The 27,427-nt window shown below is 40.5% G+C and overlaps 1 protein-coding gene across 5 annotated transcripts in view; it reads right to left on the reverse strand.

Annotated features, from left to right (window-relative positions):
- Nucleotides 1-386: 386 nt before the first annotated feature.
- Nucleotides 387-27,427, reverse strand: part of N4BP3 (NEDD4 binding protein 3) — a 134,731-nt gene continuing 107,690 nt past the window's right edge. For 4 of the 5 annotated variants that reach the window (XM_056574689.1, XM_056574684.1, XM_056574687.1 and 1 more), the window contains exons 2-5: nt 10,501-10,935; nt 8,800-9,369; nt 6,240-6,497; nt 387-2,638 (exon numbers count right to left, since the gene is read on the reverse strand). In XM_056574689.1, the coding sequence (XP_056430664.1) occupies nt 2,093-2,638; nt 6,240-6,497; nt 8,800-9,369; nt 10,501-10,908 (1,782 nt within the window). In that variant the 5' untranslated portion in view covers nt 10,909-10,935 and the 3' untranslated portion in view covers nt 387-2,092. Of the gene's footprint in view, nt 2,639-6,239; nt 6,498-8,799; nt 9,370-10,500; nt 10,936-26,102; nt 26,427-27,427 lie in introns of those variants that run through there. The other variant, XM_056574686.1, reaches the window with a different exon arrangement.

Below are 27,427 nucleotides of genomic sequence, written 5' to 3' on the forward strand. Positions count from 1 at the left end.
CATAGTAAACCTCTCCTGCTCTGAACAGTTCCTGAAATGGACAGAGGTGTCAGCAGAGAGCACTGAGGCCAGACAGAAAGGAAATTCAAAAAGTAAAGAACTTCCTGTGGAGCATACAGAAGCTTAGAAGTACTAGAAGGATTAAGATTTTTTAATAAAAGTAATTTACACATTTTTTTAACTTTCTGTCATCTGTTGATTTAAAATATATATTTTTTCCAGTGGAGTACCCCTTTAAAGTCGATAGGTAGCAAAATCCACTGCAGATTTATCGCTACAAATTATGTACCTGGGAACTTACCAGACAGTGTAAAAACGCCCAAAGATGTGGATTCCTTAATTTGGGAAAACCAGAAAATCACAGCTATCGACAAGATATAAAAAAATGTAATTCAATTTATTTTCAGTAGAATTTTTCACATTTCAAGTTTGAAAATTGTTTAAAAAACAAAATCACAAAAATGCATAATAATATATACATAGTATAGGCAAAGCATGTTGTAGTGGTGGTTACTAAAATGCACAGTAGCCATTAATATTTACTACAAACAGCACCATGTTCCTGGAAATACATAAATTAACTGAAAACTTACCATAACATGTCCATTCTTTCTGCGGACTCCACGCGGAATACATTACGGTCTATGAGACTGCGGATTCCCGAGCAGTCCTACCAACGGCATGTTATGCGGCGTCTGCAGAATGTCTGCATAGAGATTTTCTGCAGATCTTTTGACATGTGACTAAAGCCTAAAGCTGAGAGACCTGCACAAGGATAACTCGACCTAAGCAGGCTTAGTTTTCATGTGCTCTGAATGGAGAGAGGAGAGGTAAGCCACTGCCAGACACCTCTGGAGGCAACTTACTTCTCTAAGAACAAAATGATCTGTAAGTAGAAATCTCCCTCCATACACATTCGAGAGTTGAGGGCCTTTTTGTTTGAGATTTTTTTTTTGGGGGAGTGGTCAGGTATATATATTCTTTTTTTGGGGGGGAGGGGGCTGGTCTGGATTTGTATTTATTTGATTTTGATGAGGGGAGTCACGTTTGGGGTCTGTGTTTATTTGGCAGGCAGGTTTTGGGTCTGTATTTATTCGGGGGCAGGTCTTGGGCCTGTATTGATTTTGTGTTGCTACCAAGGCTGTGGATGGCTGCAAATGAGAGGGGCCAAACATATCTTGACAGGAAAAAATTGTTTCAGAAGGAGTTGTTATAATATATCTGGTCACAGCTGATATCATGGAAAAATGTCCAAATTCAATGGCTGCCTGGCACCAACTTTTCTTTCACTGGTCCTGGGACAGAAGGATATACACTGCTAAACAATAACAATACATGTGACTGTCTTGTATAACTAGTTTTGGAATCTTAAATACTGTAAGCAGACTCGAAAGGTTAGCAGAACCACCTCCAGCTACTAAAAGCTATGCTTCCTGGATTCTTATTCACCACATCAATATTCAGACAGACCAATAGTTTACTGGCCCAATCCACAAATGACAGCCAGTTATTAAAATATTGTACATTACAATACAACTACTGTCACACCATTGAAGAGGTTAAAGGTTTAAAAGCTCCTACAAAATATAGGTTTGTCTTCACAGCTCTAAAAAAATATATTTTCATAAGCCTCAATAAACGGGTGACCTGAGGCAATAAAGTGCTGCAAGAGGATTCCGGGACACAGCTTTTCTCTAGTCCTGGACTAGCATCCTCCAACCACAGTGGTGTCAATGTCAAGAAGAAGATAATTTTTCAGTCCAAAATCTGCACCATGGATGGCTGACTTGTTCAATCTCATTTTAATCCCTAATATTGAATATATATCAAAAAGTACATGAGTACAAAAAAACTAAGATATGCTGGGTGATGCCAACATCTGTCAAGTTGGAGTCATCATGGCATAGTTGCATAAAACTTTTAACGGCCAAATAATAGTGACCCAAAGAGAATGATCAGGTTTCTCTTTACCACAACATACCATTACCACAAGAAGAAGTAGACTTTTTTCTGTAAAAGGTTCTTACATCATCTGGACTCATAGTTCCTATGACCAGCACATAGTTTCAGAAAGTACTATATATTCTAGATTTCATGTTGTTTCAAATGATTCCACAGCGTCCATCCAAAGCGAGGGGGTACTCGGTGACTGAGCCGGAATGGGTCTGACTTCCTGAAGCTGTCTCTCAAGAGCCAGATTGCGGTGATACATTTCTAGGTAGCCTGCCTGGATTTCCTTCTGGTACCTTAGCACCTTCTCTTTTTCATCTTTCCAAATTTTCCTTTCTTTTTCAAAATTTAGCAGCTGTGCTTCATTCTGACGTCTTTCTAGCATCAACTCGGCCTTTACCCGCTCTAGCTCTGAAGCTTCTGAAGCTTCTTTTTGAGCCCACTTTGGATCATCTACGCTAAAGATATTTCCTTGAGTACTTGTTGGAGATTTTTCTTTTGAAGCCTCCAGAGCCTGAAGACGAGCTTTTAAGTCTGTAGACTCTCTCTCTTTTTCTTTTGCTAAATGTTTTGCGTCTCGAAGTTGCGTCTTCATCAAAAATACTTCCCCCATTTTCTGTGTAATCTCAGCTTGACAGTCTCTTAGTTGTTGTTTTAGGAGAGAAATCTCACCAGCCTTCTGCGAAATCTACAAAATGAAATATCAAAAATTAGTAAAGTAACCTATTACAGGATGGGTTCCAAAACATTAATGCAATGCTTCTCTAATCATACGGTGACCTGATATGTGCCCCATTTGGGAGGCAGTTTTGACATAGATGCACATGTCTCCTTAGGGTAGGAACACACGTTGTAGACTCCCTGCAGCAGAAAATGTGCCAAAGGCAGAGGTGGATCCAGCTGGAAAGAGAGAGACCATGGATGGTGTTATACTCTCCCATTCCAGCTGGATCCACTTCAGCTTTTGCCTCATTTTATGCTGCACAAAATCTACATCATATCTACAATGTCTGTTCGTACCCTTATGTTGCTAACCCAGAGATTGCTACAAACATAAGTGACTACTGTGTACCGGAGACATATTTTATGATATAATTTTAAATATTTTAGTTTACATCATGACCCATATAGTCATGGCCATGTTCTGGTTAGTGAGGCACCAGTAGAAGAAAAACTGAAAAGCTGTGGTACAGAGAACAGAAATATATGTAGTATTTTTGGTGCTAAAGGGGATTTATGACTTTCTGTTCCTTAGCTTTTGGCAACTGCACATACTATTAAACACTAGCAGCATCACATATATCAGTATTTAGATGGAATTTGGCAATATTATCCATAATATGGTTAGGATATGTTCCCACTTATTTTTCGTGAGACAAAAAATTACCCAAAAACCATTTTAAGTCTTTAAAATGGCCGATTATTGCCAACAGAAGTCATTGGGAAAACATCCCACATAGTTTATTTTTTACGTCTGTTATTTGGTTTGTGTAAAATGTTAGTAAAAAAATTTGACCAATCAGGGTATGGATGTTCAGACCCCGACCGATTGATAGAATAAGCAGGAAGAGAAAGACACAGCTAACCGCGAGACAATCCCATAGACTTACATTGTAAGTGTGTCTCGATAAAAACCTTAGACATGTCTCCACAGCATGTCAAAATTCTTTTAAAGTGACAGTATCCATTATGTGTTATTTTCCTTTAAAGTCCCCCCCCAAAAAATGTCTCTTTGCTATAAAAAGGAAAAATTGGGCAAAAAAAAATAATTGTTAAATGGGCACTATCAGATTCAAAAACTTTTTATATGTTGTACATCTTGGCAAAACGTTAACCTTTCTAATATACTTCATTAGATAATTTTTTTTTTTTTTATAGAAATCATGGCTTATAAAGCTGAAGCACAGGCATGGACAAAGTCCAGTAAGTGATGGTGGTCTGGCACAAGTCTGTCTGATAGGACAGGAGAGAGCACAGATGAGTGCTATCAGAATGGAGAGAGAGCACAGAGGAGTGCTATCAGACAGGAGAGAGCACAGGGGAGTCCTATCAGACAGGAGAGAGCACAGAGGAGTGCTATCAGACAGGGGAGAGCACAGAGGAGTGCTATCAGACAGGAGAGAGCACAGAGGAGTGCTATCAGACAGGAGAGAGCACAGAGGAGTGCTATCAGACAGGAGAGAGCACAGAGGAGTGCTATCGGACAGGAGAGAGCACAGAGGAGTGCTATCAGACAGGAGAGAGCACAGAGGAGTGCTATCAGACAGGAGGGAGCACAGAGGAGTCCTATCAGACAGGAGAGAGCCCAGAGGAGTGTTAGTCCACCCTCACTTACTGGACTTTGTCCATGCCTGTGCTTCAGTTTGGACAAAGCCATGATTTCTATAAAAATAAAATAACATTTTCTTATGAAGTATATTAGAAAGGTTAATGTTTTGCCAAGATATACAACATATATCTGACATTACAACATATACAACATTGCATCTGACACTGCCCATTTAAAGCTAAAAAGGACCAAAAATGCACAAATGCAACACAAAAGACTGAAGTAATGTCTGATTTTTTTCTGAATGATTTTTGAGGCTCAAAATGATTACCAAAATAGTTTCTTGGAGGAGGATGATCTATTAGGAGTTTGGCAACGACACTTGGACCCTGCAACAAAATACGGTATCTGTCCCAATAGTGACCCAACCCTTCTCTAACAGGCCTTTAAAAATTAACCTTATTCCAGGTCTATAAGGGTATGTTCACACTGAGGAATTGGGGCGGAAATCAAGCAGAAACTTTCTGCTTCAAAATATTGTTTCTTTTCCACAAGAACTCAGAGATTTCGCGCGGAATTCCGCGCGGAAATGCAGGTTTCATGCGGAGGAGAAGTATAAAGTATTTCTATTCATAAAATTTTAATTTCTTTTCATGCGGAAATTCCGCGGGGATTCCGCGGGGAAATGCTTCTGACTCAAAAAAAATAAAAATAACATTGATCTCTATGGGAGAACGACGCTGATTCCGCCTGAAAGAACATGTTCTTTCTTCAAGCGGAACAGACTTCCTCGTCAGAATTCTGCTTGAGGAAATTCCTCAGTGTGAACTGAGGGGCAGAAATTCTGTACAGCTCTATGGGGATTTCACTGCTGAATGATTTGGAGAGGAAAAAGCAAGCAGAATTACTCGTGGAAATTCCTCTCCAATTCCTCAGTGTGAACATACCCTAAAACGTTGTGAATAGGGTGACTCATCATTGTAAATGGGTAAGACCAGAGCAGAATATGCATTCAGAAATCTAATCCCTAATACTCAACTACAGATCAGTTATTTAGTGACATTTCTACAGGTGAAATGTAGAAAACAAATTGCAGCAAAATGCACAGTGTTTAAATTGAATTTCTTTTTTGCAAGTACTCAAAGACCAGAGCTGCATAGTTATAATCAATCAGTAAGGTTACAGAAAGCCATAAAGTGTCCATGAAGTGACAGCTGCAGTATACAAGACTGCATACAATTTGATGTATTGCTTTGGACAGCAGCTGTACATTCCCTATGTAGCCCTGGCCTAAAAGAGACTCCAGACGGCTTACCCCTCTACTTAAAGTCAACACGTGTGTTCTTATACTCGCAATATATAAAGTCAACACAGGGGATAAGATTTCTGATTGCGGGGGTCCCGCTGCTGGGTCTTGGCTGCGGCACCCAAGACATCCAATGCAGGGAGCGGACTTTGCTCCATGCCGGATGACTGGCGATGCCGCACTGAGGCTTGTGACGTCACGGCCATGCCCCCTCAATGCAGATCTATGGGAGGGGGCGTGACGGCCGACACGCCCCCTCCCATAGACTTGCACTGAGGGGGCATGGCCGTGACATAATGAGCCTCCGGCGCTGCACCCAACGCTCTAAACGAACACCGGGTGAGGCAGGGAGATCGCGGGGGTCCCCTTTAGTGGAATTTCCGTGATCAAACATCTTATCCCTATCCTTTGGATAGGGGATAAGATGTCTAGGGACGGAGTACCCCCTCAAGACTGCTCAAAACAACATCATAAATATGCTCTCCTGGCTTAGATGTGTGTGCAAGATTCAACTTCCGATGCCTGATATCTGCTATCAGGAGAGAGACAAGAGGCCCCTTATACACATTAGTCGGGTGACCTGGTCGGCACATTTGGAACAAAACGAAAGAGCAGGTAAAATTCCCAGTATTGCCGACGTTTACAGCACTCCGTATTCTAAAATATGGGATCACTACTACTTGAATGATAATTTATCACATTGGATTTTCCTACCTCCCATTTGGACTCTTCAAGTTTAGGACTAAGATTTTCGGTCTTGGTTGGTTTTTGCCTCAGCTGCTCACACTCTCCTTTCAGGGAGTTCAGTTCTTCATGGAGACGCTTTTTCTCCTGCTGAACCTTGTAAAGCTGCAGCTGTAAGGCCCGTTGGCTGCGCAGGGCCTGCTGAGAGATCTGCTGCAGCTTAGATATGTACATCTGTTTTAATTCTTCAAGTTCTTCCATCCAAAGACGCCGCTTGTCTTCAAATACCTGCGGAGACGGCAGTACATTAGCATGACAACTTCATTATGGTTGCAATTACCTTCACTTAGATTAAGATGCATTGAATGAATTAACAGATGAACTAACAAAAATTCATGGCCAACCTATGGCCAAGGCTGAGGGGAGAGGAGGGTTTTAATTTAATGTATTGACAAAGGAAATGACAAAAAATAGCTCAAAATATTCCTTATGATGTGAATGACACAGCTGCTGGTTATTCATTGTGCTTATATTTAAAGGGGTTGTCCAGTTAAGTGTCTGATCACAGGAATCCGAGAGCCTGGGCTTGTCTCTGGACATCGTTGGCTGGGGCTATCACTCCTGAGACCAATTCTTTTCAGAAGGTAGGGGCCGGAGAGCTCAGAGGTAAGAGATAAGCCCCATTCTGGAGATTGCAGGGGTCCCAGCTGTCAGACTACATAATTTTTCCTCCTCATCTTTTAAACTCCATAACTCTTCAATTTTTTTTACCTACAGACCCAAATGAAGGCTTGTTTTATGCAGGACCAACTGTACTTTGTAATAACATCATTATATTTTTTTACCATATATTTTACCACAAAATCTATGGTGAGGCCAAAAAATAAAAAAGCAATTCCGCAAATCTTGGGTGGTTTTGTTTCTATGCAGTGCCCTTTACGGTCAAAATGACACATTATTTTGATTATGTACGTCGATACGATTACAATACCCACTTTATATAGGTTTTGTTTTATTTTACTCCTTTCAAAAAAAAATTATAACTTTGTAAAAAAAAAATTTGTATGCTGAAAATTGTCATCTTCTGACCCCTATAACACTTTTATTATTTTTCCGTATATAGGACTGTATGAGGGCTCATTTTTTGCACCATGATCTGTAGTCTTTATCAATGCCATTTTTGTTTTGATGGACCTTTTTGATAATTTTTTATTCTTTTTTTTTTTCTGTAATATGAAGTGACCAAAAATCTGCATTTCTGTACCTTGGTATGTTTTTTTTTACATTTACACTATTCACTGTATGGTTTCATTACAGGTATATTTAAATAGTTTGGACAGTTCTGCACTCTATGATACCAAAAATGTTTGTTTATTTTTATTTACATTATTTTATTTGAAAAATGGTAAAGGGGGGGGGGGATTAAATTAGTTAAGAGGCTTCTTCACATTTTTTTTTTTTATTACTTTGATTTACAATTTTAGTCTCCATAGAGGATCATCACATGCACTATTTTGACCTCAAACACTGTTCAGTGCTGTCCCATAGAATAGCATTGATCAGTGTTATCAGCACTCTGCTTATACAGGCTGCTGAGACTGCCTGTATCTTCAGGGCTCTGATCGGACAACTTTACTATTCGTGGTGTAAATATATGTAATTTCATGTAAGCATATTCCCACCCATGCTGTAAATATGTCATAGGATGGGAAAGGGTTAAAGAAGTTATCCAGCTATTAGAAATGTATCCCCTGTCACCAGAACGGGGCTCAGCAGTGTAGGCTCGCTCATCCAATCATAAGCCACAATGGTGTACCACCTCATTTGGTGATTGGCTAAGATGAATACATCTCACAAGGTGGGGGCCAGAGGGTTCACAAGGGAGAGTCAGGCCTTGTCCTGTGGATAGGGGATACGTTTTCACGTTTTCAATAGCTGGATAACCTCTTTAAAAAGTGATCCCGAAGATATACAATATCAAATCCATTTAGTTTGTGGAAGAAAAAGAGATTTTTTTTTTCATTCTCTAAAGGCCCCTATAAACTTTAGTAAAACATCAGCCAACTCTGCAGATTGGCCGAATCTCTAATGGTGACCTCCTGACTTGAAGAAACTAATGGAAAAAACAGCTGTCAGTCGAATAAATTAAAGGGTTATTTGCAATTGTGCAAGTTATGTGTTTATTTCTGACCACTGAAACCCTTTCCAGTCCAGAGTACACTGTAAAAGTGTTACCCCACATAAATGCGGCAGACCACACATGTGCGGCCCCTGCTTTATTCATCCTACGGGCTTTCCAAGCATTGTCATATGCTCAGCAGCATTCAGAAGACCCATAGAGAAAAAGCAGTCTGCTTTGTTCATTCAGGTCTACAATTTTACAGAGTTTTGGGGATAGGCAGTGGCCCCAGCAGTTGGTCCTCCACTGATCTGCAAGTTATTCTCTATTTTTTGCATAGCTAATAACTTGCTCAAATGAGAAAACCCCTTCAAAGTCTCAACCAATAATAATAATACACCTCTTATTGTCAGAAGATTATATAGTATACAGGCAAAACAACTCCGGGGCTTGTGCGGCCAACTGGCTTACCTGAGTAAAAGGATCATCTTTGTCACTTGGACTCCTTCTAAGCTGTCTTATTTCCATACTCTTTTCATATAGCCTTTCCTCTAGCTGGCGGGCTACATCCTCCACAGACTGAGAGTACTCATATGGAGGTGGAGGTTCTCCAGAACACTGTAGGCGACTCAAAGTTGCCATACTCTTGCAGGATAGTGGTTTCTTTTCTCCGGATGCCATGTCTCGAACCCCCCGGGATGCTCGGTCTAATGATCCACCAATATGATTTATATGGCCAGTGGAAGCACTGATTTGGCCATGTGCTACACTAAACCCAGGGCTATAAGCATTATAGCTGTTAATGGAATTCTGCCTTGAATCTGACAAGCTTTCATTCTCATCATTTTCGCTCTCATGCTGACTCATATGGTGAATGTTATTAGACTTTAGTGGCCCACGACGAGGAGGACTGTTCAGACTGCCTAATGTGTTCAAGCTCCCATTGCTTTTGGATAACTTCTGTCCTGAGGAACATAAACTTTGCATTGACATAAAGTTCTTAGCATTCGATGGCTTCAATGCAGATTGTCCAAAGCGAGACTGTAAAAGGAATATATAAAAAAGTAAGGTTAATGTTATGACAGTGGTAATACGAATTTAAGAATATATATATATACACACACACACAAAGTAGATGGCACTCACTCCTGCAGAAATCTTCTTTTAAAATCATCACGTGTGTAGAAGTTTTCAGGTAGCAGGGAGTACAGATTAGATTGCAGGCGCATTCCTTGGGACAGCTGTTTTGAGGAACGCCCCTGCATTTGTACTCCCTGCTACCTGAAAACTTGTGCACATGTGATGATTTAACTTCAATAAAAGAAGATTTCTATAGCGGTGAGTGCCATCTGCTTCTTTATACATTTTTATACAGCTATACTCTTTGATAGAGCACCAGTGCTGAAATCTATTGTGCAGGTTGTAGGACATTGCCTTATTTCCCAAACGCATCGTGTGGATAGCTACAGAGAGGGAGGTGCTGGCATTCAGCTCTGTATTCTGTGTATTGGACTTTAATATAAGAATACCTACAAACATTTTACCCCAAGATGGTGTCCTAGCTTAAAGGGGTATTCCGGCTTTATACATCTTATCCCCTATCAATAATCTCTGAAAGGGGTACACCGCCCCTAAACATCTTATCCCCTATCCAAAGGATAAGGTATAAGATGTCTGATCGGTCCGATCTTGGCTGCAGCACCCATTCTTTGTTTAGAGCGCCGGGTGCAGCGCCGGAGGCTCGTGACGTCACGGCCATGCCCTCTCGATGCAAGTCTATGGGAGGGGCATGATGGCCGTCACACCCCCTCCCATAGACTTGCATTGAGGGGGCGTGGCCGTGATGTCACGAGCCTCCAGCGCTCTAACCGAACGGCGGGTGCAGCAGGGAGATCACAGGGGTCCCCAGCGGCGGGACCCCCGCGATCAGACATCTGACCCCTTTTAAGGGGTTAAAACAGTGGGCGCAGAACACTGGCTGTACATCCCCTGAACCACAATTTTCAGGGTTCTAAATTCTGCTTCTATAGTGCTAAAAATGAGAATTGATCTAGAATGTCTTCAAGCTCTTTCAAGTTATTCTGTAAACCCAGAAAAAACATCTACACTGTATAATTAAAAACTAAGTACCAACACTTTTTTTTTTTTTTTTTTTAAAGGAAGAGTACTGACCTTTTCAAAACGTCCCCTTTCTGGAAGGGAACTTTTGCTAAAATCTGTCCCCCTGCGCTCTTTATGGTACAAAACTGGATAGTCATTCTCTTCTCCTTCCACGCTGCGTTCTCTGCGGAATAGCAGCCCTGAGGATAACTTCTTCCCACTTTTACCTTCTTTCTTCGCAATGCTCAAATAGTTTAGCAGTTCCCGTTGATTCAGGCCCCTCTTGAAAATATTTCCAGGACTGTGTGAATCTGACAGGGGCTTGAAGTCTAGGTTAATGTCATCTGGTGAGAACTCCTGTTTCTCTATCAGGCTGCTCACGCTACCCATGTTGCACCTGTATGAAACGTCTGAGTTGAAAGATCGGAGATGATGGTTCCTAGTGTCACAGGACAGGCTGAACGTTTGTGCAGCTGCCATGGAGAATTAACAAATGTCTTGACAATTCTGTAAAAAGAAATTCACTTGGTTAACCAGATGTTTACGGCACTTGTGTCATTTCTATACATAGCAGTAATTGTAGTGCCACCCGTCGTAACCTAATATTATACTCTGATCACTGAGGATTAGGCTGTTAGGTCTGTAAACTACTGCATAGAGATACTATACCATAACAGAAGAACATTAGGACCAATCCATGGCGAGCTTCTTAAGGCATCTTTAGAAATAGCCCACAGACAGAACAATGTTCTCTTTCTCAAAATAAAGACTGTGGCTATAAGGCTTGGTATTTATTATCATCATTGTTAGCCAAAACCATGAATGAAACTGATACAGAAAGAAACAAAGATCTGTAGTTTTCTGTGTTTTGGATCCACTTCTGTTTTTTTTTTCAAAAACTGACCAAAATACTGTATGAACCCAGCCTAAAAAGGTTGTTGAATTTTAGCATCTTTGGTTCATTTCAATAAAAAAAAAAAAGTGGAGCATAGACAACTATAAGAACTTCACATAACCAATTTAATGGTAGCTTTATTATTTCTGTGGGTTCCATTGTAAAAGCCTGGTACTGCAGAGAACAGGAAGATCAGGTAAGTAACACCCTAAGGAAAATGCGTGGGTTTCCTGTAAATTGCGCCTCCATGGAGGACCATGGAGGATCTCTGGTCATGGCATGATCACCTTCAGTGTTACCAACATGATGGCATATATTGTTTATGAGCCAATAATACTTTTGCAGAATAGGGCAGATAAATAAAAACTGCCTAAATCTTAGACAATAGTAATCTAGTGTGTCTCTGGGCAGTCCAAACTAAAGGCTCTTTTAGGCTATGTTCACATGGCGGAATATCTGCTATTCCACACAGAAAAGGCAGACTGCATCTTTTACGCAGTTTTGTGGAAGTCCAGCGGAATTTGGGTGGAATTTCAGTTTCTGCTCAAAATCACTCATTTACTTCAATGGGGCTCTGAATGGAATTCTGGAAAGATCAAAGACATGCCTTATAATTTTGTGGATTCCGTAATGCGGAATTTCCACAATGTGTATAGGACAGTTTAATCCCCATTGAAGTTAATGTTGAGTAAATTTTCCTGAATTTCCAAGCAGAATTTTCTGGCGGAGGGCTGCACGGAAATTCTGCCGTGAGAACACATTACATGCCTTACATGGAACAATTATCAGCTAAATGTTCCCTATAATCAGACAGCAGCCGACGAATAAGAAAATGCCCTCTCTTTGGCTGAATGGATCTTTTTTTGCAGCTAATAATATTATTGTTTCCACTTGGTTTTTTTCGGGCATTTTTTGGAATGCTGCCACTGCAGTTTTTGAGCCAAAGTCATAAGTGGATCCATAAGGAAGAAGAAGTGTAAGACCTTCCTTTATATTTCCTATTCCTTTTGAATACACTTCTGGTTTTGGCTCAAAAACTGCAGTGGCAGTTTTCCAAAAACTGCCAGAAAAAAAACCAAGTGGAAACTTAGCCGAAGGCTAAGTTTCCACTTGTTTTTTTTCTGGCAGTTTTTGGAAAACTGCCACTGCGGTTTTTGAGCCAAAGTCAGAAGTGGATCCATAAGGGTAGAGAAGTATTAGTTCTTCCTTTATATGTCCTATTCCTTTTGAATAAACTTCTGGCTTTGGCTCAAAGTGGAAACTTAGCCTAACAATGATATTATTAGCTGCAAAAAAGACCCAGTTAGCTGAAGAAAGGGCATTTTCTTATTCGTCGGCTGCTCACTGGCCATTTTACATCACCCTGTGTAAATGACAATGAAATCCTTGTGAACAAAACCTTTTGGCCCGTGTAAAAGAGTCTTAAGTTAACACCATTAGTAGGCATGCTTTTATACAAAAAATGGGCCAATTTATGCCACTACTGTTTTCTGCGAGGCCACACCCACTGCCTGTAAAGCAATTCTTTCATATCGGACAAGGTGCAAAAGAGCCTAAAACACCTAAAAATTGGATACAAGTTACATAAGCCAGTTATTTGATGCAAATTGTGCCAATTTTTTGGAGCACACTGTTTTGATTTTTTTTTTTACCCCACCGTTTCTTGTTCACAAGTTTTATTTCAATGTAATGTAATGTCATCTATAGACTACAGTAAGAGGAATCTAGAAGAAACCTGTACTTTAAGCTGTAGTTAGATGATAATACATGTCAGTAAAAAAAAAAAGCTCTGTTAGAAGTGCAATAAAGCATTGCTGAACTGGGTGAACAGCTCTGTTATATAATGACATCCCAACCTACCAATAAAACAAATTAGAATAAAAATATTATGTGTATAAGCATTAAGTATGAACGTGTGTGTAATCCAATGTCCAGCATCACCATAATAATGCTAACTAAATTCTACACGTGTAAAGGCTCCTGACATTCATGTGTTATCCCTGGGACTTGCCTTGTTTTGTCAGAAGTGAAATTAAGTGGTTTTCCGGCCGTCTATAAATAAACCTTAATGACTGTATAATAAAAAGTGACGCAACTCGTAATATAATTTGTGTCAATTGTCAATAAAAGAAAAAAAAATCTGGTTTAAATCCACTGTAGGTATAAAAAGACCACGTACCTCTCACAGCTGAGCTTACTACATTCTGGTTTAGCTTCTTGGCATCATCCGTTGTATGTACATGCCATCCCCAGTGGGTGTAAGGCTGGGTTCACAATAATGTGTGTTCTAGGTATACATTGGCATCCTGTCAAGAGAAAGGATGCTGACCTATACCGTGTACACTGCTGCAGGCCCTTCTACTTTAAAGGGGTATTCTGGCTTTATACATTTTATCCCCTATCCAAAGGATAGGGGATAAGATGTATGATCGCAGGGCTCCCGCCGTTGGGGTACCCCGGGATTTTGGTGCAGCCCCCGGCATTCTGTTCCGGGCGCTGCCTCCGAGATGGAGATGTGATATCACGGCCACGCCCCTAGAGATGTCATGCCACGTCCCTTCCATTCATGTCTATGGGAGGGGGCGTGACGGCCATCACGCCCCCTCCCATAAACATGAATGGAGGGGACGGATACCTGCGGGACCCCTGCGATCATACATCTTATCCCCTATGTTTTGGATATGGAATAAGTTGTATGAAGCCGGAATACCCCTTTAATGGACTGAATATAGTTAGAAAGTGACTACAAATGGGTCACTTCCAGAACATATACTTTTATTTAGCTGGACTCAATAATATGGTCTGCTTCACTCAAATTGGAAAACATTATAACTTTTTTTTTTTTTTTTAAATCAACTGGTCTAGGAATATCCCCATAGCAAACATATGCTGCTCTGGACAGTTCCTAAAATGGACAGCAGTGTCAACAGAGAGCACTTTGGTCGTGACAGAAAAGAAATCCAAAAAGAAAAAAATTTCCTCTGTAGTATACAGCCGCTAATAAGGACTGGAAGGATTAAGAAATTTTAATAGAAGTAAATTACAAATATGTTTAACTTTCTGGCACCAGTTGATTTAAAAAATAAATAAATAAAAAAAGTTTTCCACCGGAGTACCCCTTTAAATCCACTGGTGCCAGAAAGTTAAACAGATTTGTAAATTACTTCTATTAAAAAATCTTAATCCTTCCAGTACTTATCAGCTGTTTTAGAATACAGAGGAAGTTCTTTTCTTTTTGAATTTCTTTTCAGTCTGACCACAGTGCTCTCTGCTGACACCTCTGTCAATGTCAGGAACTGTCCAGAGCAGGAAGAATTCCCCATAGCAAATCTAGCCAGCTCTGGACAGTTCCTGACATAGACAGAGGTATCAGCAGAGAGACAGAAAAGAACTTGCCCTGTATTATACACCAGCTGATAAGTACTGGAAGGGTTAAGATTTTTTTTTATAGAAGTCATTTACAAATCTGTTAAACTTTCTGGCACCAGTTGATTTTAGAGGGGTAAGCCGGTGGAAAACATTTTTTTTTTTTTTTTAAATCAACGAGTGCCAGAAAGTTAAACAGATTTATAATTTACTTCTATTAAAAATTCTTAATCCTTCCTGTACTTTTTAGCAGCTGTATACTACAGAGGAAATTCTTTTCTTTTTGGATTTCTTTTCTGTCACGACCACAGTGCTTTTCTTCTGCTCTGGAAAATTCCTAAAGTGGACAGCAGTGTCAGCAGAGAGCACTGTGGCCGTGACAGAAAAGAAATCCAAAAAGAAAAGAATTTCCTTTGTAGTAAACAGCCACTTATAAGTACTGGAAGGATTTTTTTAATAGAAGCAATTTACAAATCTGTTTAACTTTCTGGCATCAGTTGATTAAAAAAATTAAAAATAAATACGTTTTCCACCGGAGTACCCTTTTAAATAAGCACTGCAATGTTATAAAGCAATGCTTTTCAACTATTGTTGCAAAACTACAACTCCCTTCAAAAGCAATGGCAACTTATAAAGCAATGACATGTCCCTTTATACAGGGTTGGTACAAGCTCTGGGCCGATAGCATTCTGGGCCGCAGTGCCAATTTGGTTCTACATCCCCGGCAGTTTTCCCGGCATAGAGACCCTATCAGCCACAAGAAGGGGCAGGAAACTGCAGCATGGCTGTTTTCACTGGAAAAAATGCAGTGAAGCATTGCAGTGCCAAACTAGAGCGGCAATACCGTCTTTTCTTTTAGATGGGTTGGGGTCCCAGAGGCTGGACCCAGTGATCATAAATTGATATACAGCATTTTTAAGATGTTAGTACCCCTTCATTTTAGTGATCTGTGCTCACAGTGGTTGGGCCGATTGGACAATGGTGCAAAGTATAACAGGCCACTAATGCCTATCCGAAGATGACATCACCGTTTAAATGGATTCTATAAATTCCTATTAAAGGGGTTATCCAGGAAAAAACTTTTTTTTATACTGGCTCCAGAAAGTTAAACAGATTTGTAAATTACTTCTATTAAAAAATCTTAATCCTTCCAGTACTCATGAACTGCTGAAGTTGAGTGGTTCTTTTCTGTCTAAGTGCTCTCTGATGACACGTGTCTCGGGAACTGTCCAATTTAGAAGCAAATCCCCATAGCAAACTTCTTCTACTCTGTGCAGTTTCGGAGACAAGCAGAGATGTCAGCAGAGAGCACTGTTGCCAGACAGAAAACAACAACTCAACTTCAGCAGCTGCTAATTATTGAAAGGATTAAGATTTTTTAATAGAAGTAATTTACAAATCTGTTTAACTTTTTTCATGGAATGCCCCTTCAATTACAATGTAAAATTAGGCGTCTATAGTGAAAATACTGCAGTGACCAAAACACACATATAAAAGTGTACCCTGATGTGAAAGAACCCAAAGTACTGTTTGCTATCTTGATAGCAGTAGATTAGATGATCTGTGTATTATATTATGATTACATAATGTTCTATTTTTTTTATTTGGTGGTGATAATAAAGCAATTAATGCAGCTTGAAATGTTTCTGTGTATTTACTCAGTAATGTACTCTATACAAATGAAGCTAAGAATGGTTAACTCCCTTGCTGCCAGTGTTTGGTTATACGTGCAAGGAATGCATATTGGACACATTGATATTCTTTTACAAAAAGGGAATGTCCAGCACAGCTTCTCACATAAAACCATACATTTCAGAGCAGCAAACAATGCAGTAGTACAGGTGACGCGTTTCAGTTGATATGCTCAACCTTAGTTATACAACTATAGTACAAACAAAGGATCTCTTTTATAGGAAAGTGGGAAAAATCTCCATAGTTGTTGCCACCTGCAGTGTGTTGTGGCATGGGATTTAACCCTCTCCTCCCTACACATGTGAAATCAAAATATACATACATTAACACATTTGATTTTATTACAATAAAAACCAATATATCATAGCTAAAACAATATGAATCGTGTTTAATGACCACACACCATGTTAATCTCAATATTAGTAACAATATAACTTATCATATATATGTGTATATATCACTGAACCCAACACACATCGTAATATGGCCGAACCTATTTTAAAATATATAAAGAACAAAAGGCAATCCTGCACTCACCACCCAGGTACCTGGGCGGTGAGTGCAGGATTGTCTTTTGTTCTTTATTTATTGCACACTCTTATCCTGTATTTCATTGATTCTAGAACCACCGCAGGACAAATGTTTACTGTTCCGTGGAGAGTGGCTGTATACATTTTCAGACTAGTAGTGGTGCCACTCAGATTAGCTACACTATTTTAAAATATAAATGTGTATCCCATGTTTTGTCTATATAAATAAAATAAAGTTTTATAGTAACAGGATTTCAAAAGACGAAAACAAAGACTTGAACGAATAGACCAATTATCATGTCAAATAGGGACAGAAAAAGTACGGTATATAAAAATATATACAAACACAAATTATTTAATATCTAATAATACAAAATCCCATCCTGTCTCCTATTTAGAGCACTGGGACGGCCCCTATCCAGTTTTATGATCCAGTAAACTTCCCGATCAAGTCGTTTTTGTTTGTAGTTTCCACCTCTTATTGGCAAAGAAACCTTTTCAATCCCCTGTACGGTGAAATTAGAGAAATCCCCTCTATGACTTTCTACACAATGTCTAGTGACCATTGAGACATGGGGCGAGTTGAAGTATTTCCGGTAAGTGCTTTTTCACTCTAACCATCAGGATTGGAGGTGCAACCTCCAATTGTAAAAAAACCTTGTAAAAAAAGGAAACCGTCTCTGAACAAGTCCATATCCAAACACCAGTTGTTCACAAGCTGCTGCCATACTATACTGGAACCCCAATACTAAAACCTACTTATGCCACAGATGTCTAGGAAGACTGAGAGACAATGATTAAAGGGTACTCCACTGGAAAACATTTTTTTTTTTTTTAAACAACTGGTGCCGAAAGTAAATGACTTCTATTAAAAAAATTTTAATCTTTCCAGTACTTATCAGCTGCTGTATAATCCACAGGAAGTTCTTTCTTTTTGAACATCTTTTCTGCCTGACCACAGTGCTCTCTGCTGACACCTCTGGACAGTTCTTAAAATGGACAGAGTAGGAGCGAATCCCCATAGCAAACCTCTCCTGCTCTGGACAGTTCCTGACATGGACAGAGGTGTCAGCAGAGAGCACTGTGGTCAGGCAGTAAAGATGTTCAAAAAGAAAGAACTTCCTGTGGATTATACAGCAGCTGATAAGTACTGGACGGATTGAGATTTTTTAATAGAAGTCCTTTACAAATCTGTTTAACTTTCTGGCACCAGTTGATTTTAAAAAATTTTTTTCCAGTGAAGTACCCCTTTAAAAGTTCCGGATCCTCCCACATATCAAAGATGGTAAATGTAATCAGCTTCACACAAAAGTGGGTTGACGTACAAGACTATTGGGTCCCTGGCCATAAGTAACCCTGCTGTATAAAGGAAATAGATACCATAGTTTAGCCATCATCACACAATATTCTGTGACAGCAAAATCATACAGAATGTTATGTGGGAAAAAGCACGTGAAGTCATACAGAAAGTCTATGTGAATTAGCCGAAAAGTTGCTACAAGATTATTAAAGACTGAAAGAAGACACTGAGTCAGTGACAGCTGAAGGCCGCCCACAGGATTTCATACAAAAAAGAGAGCACATGTTCTTATACAGACACCACGTTACATCCAGAATGTTCAAACCTGACAAGAAAGAAGAAAAGGGAAATAGCCAGAACAAATCCACTATTGGGGTTTTTATTATGTCATAATCCTAAACCACCTCTATGATTCGCAGAAAAAAATAATGTTATACTATCTATTTTATAGTGTCTATACTAAAATGGGCAATTTTGTCCCATCATTGCTCTAAGATTGTACGCAAACACCAAAGTGGATAACTCACCGATACTGCCAAAAATGTAAGAATTTATTATTATAATTTTTTTTTTTGGGGGGGGGACGGGGGGACGGGGGTTAACCGGCTAAAACCACCTTGCACTAGCACATGTCGAATGAGTTCCAACAAGACCTGTCAATATTTCCCCTAATCTGCCTTAGAAGTGGGAATGTGGTGTTGCAATTGCAGTTACATTTGTTAAGGTGGGCAAAAGATTTAAAGGGGTACTCCACTGGCCAGTGTTCGGAACTAAATGTTCCAAACGCTGTTTTTGCGCTGGGGGGGTCGGCCACGCTCCTTGTGATGTCAAGGCCACGCTCCCTCAATACAAGTCTCTGTCATCGTCACGCCCCTTCCCATAGACTTGCATTGAGGGGGCGTGGCCGTGATGTCACGAGGGGCATGACAGACACCCGCAGCATTTAGTTCCGAATGCTGGCCAGTGGAGTACCCCTTTAAGGAGGAATGTTTTATCATTGTATTGTAAGAAAATCATAATATTACTGTGCAATGCCAAAATAGCAAGACTAACTATAGTTATTTAACTTTGTCTGAATAGATACAACTGGAAATAAGCCAGAAAAAGCTTTAAAAGCTTTTTTTTTTTTTGTAAGGCCCCTTTCACACTATAAAATTCAGCCGTTAAAAGATCTGTTATAAACGTCCATTAGAAAAGCCTTAATAACGGATGTTAAATGTCCGTTACAAAATCCCATTCGAGTCTATGGGATTTTTTGATTATCCATTGTGACCCGTTATAGCCTGTCATGAATAACAGACGTTATTTGTGACGGAAGAAAAAATGGCACATGCACTAATTTTTCTTCCGTCACAAGAAACGGGAAAATTAACGGCCGTGGCAAACGCATGAGCCTTTAGGTCATCCGTTTGCACCTGGTTTATAATATCCGTTATTACTTCTGCGCATGCTCAGAAGAGGTGACATCAGCAGACTCCTGCAGTGCTGAGGGACTACTACTACTACTCCCATCATGGAACAGACTTGATTCCATGATGGGAGTAGTAATTTCCTGGCTGTGGGAGTCTGCAGACAGCTGGGGAGACTACATTAGTGTTTGTACTACAACCCCCATCATGTAACAGAGTATGTTCCATGATGGGGGTTGTAGTACAGAGGCTGAGGGACTGATCGCAAACTTTCAAAGCTTTGTAAAGCATCATAACACGTTAATACACCTGTATAGAGTCTCCCAGCTTTAAGACTACTTCCCACAGCAGCCTCTGCTTATCACACATTCCTTTACTGATACGCTTCTGTTTAGTTAATAAACCAGGAATCAAAACGTTAATGTGTAAGCTGTGGTGACGGTCAGTCCGACTTGTGGCTGGAATGTGTTGGTTCTACCTCACTTGTCATAAACACAATGGCTAGTCTTCAAGAGAGTCACAGAGCGAATTCCATGCGCTCCTAGCAGAACAATAATGAATTCACACTACAGGAGGCTCTCCAGCCTTCCGTATGTGCATGTTGGCTTTCCAAGAAGCAAAACACCACTAAACATGCCTAGCAAGCCAGTTTAGCATCTGCCACCATGGATCTAGAGCTACATACTCATTACATTCAGCTTTGTTGGCAGGTGGAAAGTATCTCTGATCCAAGAAACGAAAAATATATGCATTTCTACACTTCTCTCTATACCGAAACTTTTTGCATTCTGTCACACAGAGATACGATTTGGACCAGACAATGAAGATGCCTACAATACAGTCTGTTCTAGATACCTGGCTTGCAGAATTTGTGTGAAATGATCAGATTTCATTTTTTACCATTGCTTAGGATGGGTTCACATCACGTTTTTCCCCATACGGGAGCGCATACGGCAGGGGGGAGCTAAAAACTTGCGCTCCCGTATCTCTGCCGTATGCGCTCCCGTATGTAATTAATTTCAATGAGCCGAGCGGAGTGAACCGGTCGGCTCATTTTTCCCTGTATGCGGTTTTCTACCAGCCCTGAAACCGTAGTCAACCCCAGTTTTAGGTCCGGTAGAAAACCGCATACAGGGAAAAATTAGCCGACCGGTTCACTCCGCTCGGCTCATTGAAATTAATTACATACGGGAGAGCATACGGCAGGGATACGGGAGCGCAAGCTTTTAGCTCCCCCCTGCCATATGCGCTCCCGTATGGGGAAAAACGTGATGTGACCCAGCCTTATATAGTCCTAACATATCCTGCAGTGCTGTAGATAGAGACTCTCATCACTCAATGAGACTTACAATCCCCATAATGTCTCAATCTAATACACTCTGTTGGTCTTTTTTATTGGAAACCACTTAACCTTTTGGTACTTTTTCTAAGTGGAAGAAAAAGGTAATATCCAGAGGAAAATCATGAAAGCCTGGTCAGGGCGCATTCACACTATGGGATTTTCGAGTAGAATGCTGCTCAGAAATCCTGCTTGGAAATTCCTTTACATGAATATGGCATTGGTGTGAATAATGGGTTTCCACTAACATGTCGGGTGGAATTCCACATGGACTGTATTGCTAGTAATGTCCATAACAGCGCATGAACTTCAAACCCCAGCGAAGCAAGGCAACAATGCTAACCACTGGGCCACTCTGCTACTCAGATGCTTTACTTGGTCAAATTTGAACCCAGGGCCCCAGTGTTAGAAAGCAACAGTGCTTACTATTTAGCCACCCTGCTACCATTATTTTATGTGGTATTAGTGTATTGATAAACCTGTAAGGCTAGTCTAGAATATCCCTTCCCCCTCCACTGTAATAACACATATATAGCATTACCTTACTTTGTGTCTACCCACAATTCCATACACAGCAGCACTATCCTGTGATTAGTATCCTAGTTTATGAATAATATGCTAGAAGGGCACATGATGCTTATAATATATAATGGTGTAATAATAATAATAATATAATAATAAGGTCTGTCACTAGTGGTTGTCAACTAGCATCACTCAATTGTGCAGGGAAACAAGACAATACAGATATTACTGACTGTAATAATATTAGACCACTTCAGAATTCCTCATAGACTTCCAGGTCATTTTTTTTAAACTTTGGGAGTAAACTCTCAACCACTACCCTGAATAGTACACTGCTCCATAACATAAAGGGAACACTTAAACAACACAATGTAACTCCAAGTCAGTCACACTTCTGTGAAATCCCACTGTCCACTCAGGAAGCAACACTGATCGACAATCAATTTCACATGCTGTTGTGCAAATGGAACAGACAACAGGTGGAATTTTATAGGCAATTAGCAAGACACCCCCAATAAAGGAGTGGTTCTGCAGGTGGTGACCACAGGCCACTTCTCAGTTCTTTGCTTCCTGGCTGATGTTTTGGTCAATTTTGAATGCTGGCGGTGCTTTCACTCTAGTGGTAGCATGAGACGGAGTCTACAACCCACACAAGTGGCTCAGGTAGTGCAGCTCATCCAGGATGGCACATCAATGCGAGCTGTGGCGAGAAGGTTTGATGTGTCTGTCAGTGTAGTGTCCAGAGCATGGAGGCACTACCAGGAGACAGGCCAGTACCTCAGGAGACGTGGAGGAGGCCATTGGAGGGCAACAACCCAGCAGCAAGACCGCTACCTCTGCCTTTGTGCAAGGAGGAGCACTGCCAGAGCCCTGCAAAATGACCTCCAGCAGGCCACAAATGTGCATGTGCCCACTCAAACGGTCAGAAACAGACTCCATGAGGGTGGTATGAGGGCCCGACGTCCACAGGTGGGGGTTGTGCTTACAGCCCAACAGCATGCAGGACATTTGGCATTTGCCAGAGAACACCAAGATTGACAAATTCGCCACTGGCGCCCTGTGCTTTTCACAGATGAAAGCAGGTTTACACTGAGTACATGGCAGATGTGACAGAGGGGTGGCATTTCTTTGGGGGCTGCACATGTGCTTGCCAGAGGTAGCCTGACCGCCATTAGGTACCGATATAAGATTCTCAGACCCCTTGTCAGACCATATGCTGGTGCGGTTGGCCCTGGGTTCCTCCTAATGCAAGACAATGCTGGACCTCATGTGGCTGGAGTGTGTCAGCAGTTCCTGCAAGAGGAAGGCATTGATTCTATGGACTGGCCCACCCGTTCCCCAGACCTGAATCCGATTGAGCACATCTGGGACATCATATCTCGCTCCATCCACCAACGCCACTTTGCACCACAGACTGTCCAGGAGTTGACGAATGCTTTAGTCCAGGTCTGGGAGGACAACCCTCAGGAGACCATCCGCCACCTCATCGGGAGCATGCCCAGGCATTGTAGGGAGGTCATACGGGAACGTGGAGACCACACACACTACTGAGCCTCATTTTGACTTGTTTTAAGGATTCAACATCAAAGTTGGATCAGCCTGTAGTGTGGTTTTCCACTTTGATTTTGAGTGTGACTCCATATCCAGACCTCCATGGGTTGATAAATTTGATTTCCATTGATAATTTTTGTGTGATTTTGTTGTCAGCACATTCAACTATGTAAAGACGAAAGTATTTCATACGATTAGTTCATTCATTCAGATCTAGGATGTGTTATCTTAGTGTTCCCTTTATTTCTTTGAGCAGTGTAGTTTTACCTTATGCACTCTAATAGACATATGGCAGCTTTCAAGGTTAAGACCTGGAGAATTAAAAAGGAAGCAGGTGAGGCTGTTTGAACAGGACACACCTCATATGTTGTTAAAAAAAAACACAATACTTGTGTTATAACAAAAATTGACAGGTCTATTTAGTGTGATGTACATTTTCACAGTGTCAAATAGGAGTCTTCATCATTCAAAATGATGAGCATATACTGATGAAGGTTTGTTAAAAGGGGGCTATTTTCTGAGTGCTTTGCAAAATAAATTAAAATATTTCTTAAATTATATTAATATATCTTCATAAAATCATTTATGTATATATTTGTGATTTGTGAAGTGTTAGATTTGTGCTTTTCATCTTGAGTACTTCTTACCAGCTAACCTCAGTTTACAGCATTTTCTAATGCACTACACTTGTCATACATAGCTTGGATTACACTGGATGCATCATACAGAGGACATTGTGCCATTGAGTCTCCTAATAGAATCTTCCTTGGACTCCTGTCCAGTGTTACAAAGGTTTCCTAACCTATAGAAGCATACAAATTATATATATTATAATATTTAACCCAGGCACTGTCAGATTCAAAAACATTTTATATGTTGTACATTTGACAAACCATTAACCTTTCTTATATACTTTCTATTTCCTTTTTATAGAAATAATGGTGTTTAAAAAACACAGGTAGGGGTCCCCATACCATTCATGACATAAACCTGTCTGACTGCAGCATCATCTTTGTCCAAGCTGAAGCACAGGCTGGGACAAAGTCCAAGAAGTGAGGGTGGGACTAGCGCTTCTTTGTGCTCACTCCTGTTCTGTCTATCAGACTGCAGCATGAAAACGGATACAGAGCAGCCTGCAGTGATTGGATGAACAGACCCAGCACAGCAGACTCAAGGAGGAAGTGATTGAATGGTGAGTGTGGGAAAGAGACAAACATGCACCCTCCGAAGTACAAAATGGAAAAACCAAGTGAACAACAGAAAGAAGGTATTTGTGAGAGAAATATAAGTGCTAGACACATATATGTACATGATCAGAATTAAGTACTACTAAGTAATATATAACTTTTTTTGTGTTGGATATGATAGGAACTGTTTAAAACTTACTGTACACCTTCTTCTTTCTATACCTACTTACTTAGATCTGTTGTCTGTTTAAGCCAATGTTTCCCAACCAGTATGCCTCCAGCTGTTGCAAAACTACAACTCTCAACATGCCCAACAGATTCTTTCTAATAAGTGATCTATGCTTCTCTGTTACCACTTAGTCAAAGCACATGGTCTCCTTTTTCATTGGTTCAGACTACTGCATAGTTCCTTATGCTATCAACACTGGAACCTGCTCCATTTCCAGCCAAACGCAAACTTATGTTATCTCAGAGCAGAAAAACCTGCTCCCATGGTTGGAAAGAATACCTTCTTTCAGGCCCTGTGTAGAGCCCTCATTTGCCCATGCAATAGAAATCACTAGACCGGCATTAAAACCAGAGATGGGTGAGATTACAGGATCAGCTATACTAATCTTCTGAGAACTGTCTTGTCGATACTGAGCCAGGAGATGCTGGACAAAACAATGAGCTTTTTTCTGCTTGTGCAGCCAGGCATAGATGCATGTTTGCAGAGCGGCTGCACCATTGCTAGCCGTCACATAATAAGAGGTGCAATCTTGCCAGCCACTACTGGGCCATGAACTTTCCCTATAGGGCAACACAGTAGCCAAGGTCAACAAGCTGCTGCTGATATGCTGTGCACTACCCAGAGGCACACGAAGAGGAGTAACCTGAAGCTCATGGGCACTAATGCAACATTTGTACTGCCTACTATGCACCAATTATAATACTGCTGCATTCTTGTATGGCAAGAAGGACATTGGGCATCTTAGGCACTGGGGCTTAGATGAAACTACTATTGCTTTGTCCCCCATTACGCCACAGGAAAACAGCCTGCCAATACACTACATGAAAGATGGGAATAATCTGATCCCAATAAGATTTGTACAGTATTCCTATTAATGGACAACCCCAAACAAAGATAACCTAAAAGACCTAACAAGAACAAAGGCATTTATATAACCTGGGATAACCAGTTGGCACCCGTTAGTTGACGTCCGCCTTCAGCTAGAGGTGGATTACCTATATGGCCATAGAAACAGCATTATCTCTATGACTACAGTCGCAACAATCCTTAAATTACACATTCAGATACATAGAGAGGAACGTTTATTACCGCCATAGCAGTTACGTCAGGCTTCATTAAGCACAACTCCTTTATTTGGTCCTCAACAAAAGATCTTCTGTACATCCCAAAGAAGTGGGAGTTTAATATGTACAATTCGTTCTAGGTGTGTCCTATTATAGGAACATTAAAAACAAAATTCTGCCTGCTGATATAATGTATGTAAACAAGGATACACATTTTACTGGATAAGCCATTGTAGTAGTTAAGGCTTCATGTACTAAGCAGATTTTCCAACATGTATTTTCCCAATGTATTTCAACTTGAACCAAATGTTCAATAAATATGCATAATGTCAGATCATGGCTAACAATGGTCATAATTTGCTGACTGTTACTGAGCGTATATGGTTTGGACAGAACAAAAGGTTAAGAACGCCTTTCGCTGTGCATGCGCAGCTTCCTCAGGCATCCCTGATGCCTGAGGAAGCTGCGCATCTGCAGCGAAATGCGTTGCATATTGGTGAATAAACTCTTTTCTATGGTTCCTGCTGTGTCTTATCTGGTTCCGTCATTTCTCTGATTTGAAAGCTGGAGGGCTGCAGACGGTTCCTTACTTTTAGTCTGTATATACGCTCATCATTGTTGTGTATGATTTACACAACCATCCAAGTGGCTGTGATCCTTATAGTCTTACCCACCCTCCGGTACTGGTTTACGCTATGGAGCACTCTTCCTTCTCCTACATTTCTTGAAACTCTATATAAAATCCTAGTCTCTTATATATGACAGGGTTCTTGTTTACATATAACTACATCTGAGATACATATAGTACAGTAAAAGTATGCTAGCTATGTGGCATTGACCACTCAGAAGAGCTTATTGTATCCCCATATGAAGCATTTTACTTCAAGAGAAAAATCAAGGTATAACACTGTGGTACACTGCCCTGTTTAAATACTAGAAAGATAAAAATCTATGGGGGAGATTTATCAAAACCTGTCCAGAGGAAAAGTTGCTGAGTTGCCCATAGCAACCAATCAACCGCTTCTTTCATTTTTCAATGGCCTTTTCAAAAATGCAAGAAGCAATCTGATTGGTTGCTATGGGCAACTCCGCAACTTTTCCTCTGGACAGGTTTTGATAAATCTCCCCCTATATGTGTAAAATTGATGACCTATCCATATATATTTGCGAAGCACCACACTTCAGATTTATCAAACTGTGTGAGAGAAAAAATAGAGTGAATTTCCCCCAGCAACCAATCACAGCTCAGGTAACTAGCTGAGGTAAAGTGAAAGCTGTGCTGTGATTGGCTGCTGTGGGAAAATCTCTCTATTTTTTTTTCTCACACAGTTTAATAAATCTGGGTCTTCTGTCCAACAGAATGACCACTATACTTAGCAAACTACTTACCAATATAAAGTAACTGGAGGTCCACCAAACCAATGTCTATTCTACATTCTACCAGCATAATTTACTTCTAAAGTTCCTCTATTTATTTCACTTCCAAAGCTCCTCTATTTATTTAAAACTTTACCTGTCCCAATCTATAGACAAGTCCTTTGTCACATATACACATTCCATATGGAAGTAGGAAAAACACTGAATTCAGTTTGACTGTGATTGGGAAGGTGGAGTTGGGGTGGTTGAGGATTGGCACTTCATACAGTTTACTCATACCGTTGGGCTTCCCAATTTGGCCTCTCCCAAACAGCCTCTGCTCTTTTCTCTTTCTTTTTACAAATACAATGCCCAAACCAAGCCAGAGTCTTTTGCTTCATTGACACTGTCAACCTCTTAACATGGGAAATTCCTCCTTTGAAATAGCTAAAAGAAAAATGTAACATTCCCTGTCATGCTTTTTTCTCCTACCTTCAAATGTGGGGGTCTAGCTAGAGAAAGATTTGGTTCTCATGTCATACCCCAGATACCCCATTCT

Source organism: Hyla sarda, chromosome 4 (genome assembly GCF_029499605.1).
Source record: "Hyla sarda isolate aHylSar1 chromosome 4, aHylSar1.hap1, whole genome shotgun sequence".
NCBI classification, from domain to species: domain Eukaryota; kingdom Metazoa; phylum Chordata; class Amphibia; order Anura; family Hylidae; genus Hyla; species Hyla sarda.